General features: G+C 34.2%; 1 protein-coding gene across 1 annotated transcript in view; it reads left to right on the forward strand.

Moving 5' to 3' along the window:
- Positions 1-968: 968 nt before the first annotated feature.
- LOC104803534 (gamma-glutamyl peptidase 1-like) overlaps positions 969-1650 on the forward strand; it is a 1599-nt gene continuing 917 nt past the window's right edge. The window contains exon 1 of the mRNA XM_010527470.2: positions 969-1361. Within this exon, the coding sequence (XP_010525772.1) occupies positions 1050-1361 (312 nt within the window). The 5' untranslated portion in view covers positions 969-1049. The remainder of the gene's footprint in view (positions 1362-1650) is intronic.

Genomic DNA, 1650 nt, shown 5'->3' on the forward strand with positions numbered 1-1650 from the left:
TAAAAATCGAAGAGCTCGACGACGAAATTGAAATAAAAAAAAATGTATTAATCGTATGTCGAATTTGAATTTTTGATAATAGACTATGATTTACGTATTCTTTTCCTATTGAGAAATAAGACCACGTGATACATGTCCCGTTTGGTAGGTATAACATGCCGTTAATTTGACCCTTAGACATCTTTTTTCACATATGATGTCTCCCTTTTCCTACTAAAAAAAAGTTTAATTTGTTTCAAAACTATATAATATTTTGAAAGTGAGTATTATTTCTCTAATCCAATCTAATCCAAGCCGGACATTTTTTTTCTTCATAAATTAGAAAACAAAAAACGAAAGCAACTGGGTAAATATTTAGAATTTTAACTTCGATCCGATTATTTTTTCCATATTTATTTGTAAAAATTATATTTACTTATTTTTATCTGCTTTCCGATCTGATTAAATCTATATTTTCGTTGAAAAATATATTTATTTTGATCCTAGAAAAATATGTATAATTAGATTCTCTCTAAAAAATTGTTGTATTTGACAAAAATAACACCTACGTAAAAACAAATCGATAAATAAACATATATAAATCATATATGGCAAAAAATAATTTTAAATATATTTATCTTCTTGAGTAATATGTATTGGTATTACTGGATGATATTTTTTTTTTTGTACCATAACCTTTTTTTGTCTTGCAACTTGTGAGAGTGGTGAATGTGGTATAAAGGAAAAATAGTAACGTCATTTCCTCACTAAAAAGATAGTTATGAAATTTCCTCAGTAAATAAAATAATGACGAAATTGCGTAAAAATATATACATTTCCAAAATCTCGTAGCAAATGGCAAATTTTTTTTTTCAAATTTCGTATATAATAATAAAATTTTATATATAATAAAAAAAAAAGATTTGTTAGGTGAATGTAACCTGCCATGTAAAAATGTACACCACCATATAAATAACGTGTTTCGGCATTTCCCCATCTCTCCACCCTCATTCCTCCATCGTCAAAGTCCTCTGTTTTCTTCTTCGCAAAATCAGAAGAGGAAGAAGAAAATGGTTGGGCAAAAGAGGTATGCTCTGTTTCTGGCAACACAGGACTCGGAGTTCGTGAAGAGCACATACGGAGGCTACTTCAACGTGTTCAAATCCCTCCTCGCCGACGAAGGAGAGCACTGGGATGCGTTTCGTGTCATCGCTGGAGAATTTCCCGACGACAAAGATCTCGACAGCTACGACGGTTTCGTCATCAGTGGAAGCTCTCAGGATGCTTTCGCCGACGACGATTGGATCCTCAGGCTTTGTTCTCTCGTCGGGAAGCTCGATCAGATGAAGAAGAAGATCCTCGGCATCTGCTTCGGACACCAGGTTTAGATCTCGATTTCAACAATTTTTGTCGATCTACTCTTGATTCGTAGTCGATCCTCTTGAGGAAACACAGAGAATTTGAGATTTGATTTGATCCTGGAATCTGGGTCGTTGCGTGTGTACTATGAAATGAATCTGCTCGTATTTTGATAGATCAAGTCATATTTGTACAATCTCATGCGCCATGGAATGGAGATCTGAAATCTTGGAGGGCGTAAGCGTTAAATGGCGATCATCTTCTCAACCAAATGATTAGCGTATTGATGGGTTCATATGTGGGGGGGGGGGG

Source organism: Tarenaya hassleriana, unplaced genomic scaffold (genome assembly GCF_000463585.1).
Source record: "Tarenaya hassleriana unplaced genomic scaffold, ASM46358v1 Cleome9, whole genome shotgun sequence".
In the NCBI taxonomy this organism is placed as follows: Eukaryota; Viridiplantae; Streptophyta; class Magnoliopsida; order Brassicales; family Cleomaceae; genus Tarenaya; species Tarenaya hassleriana.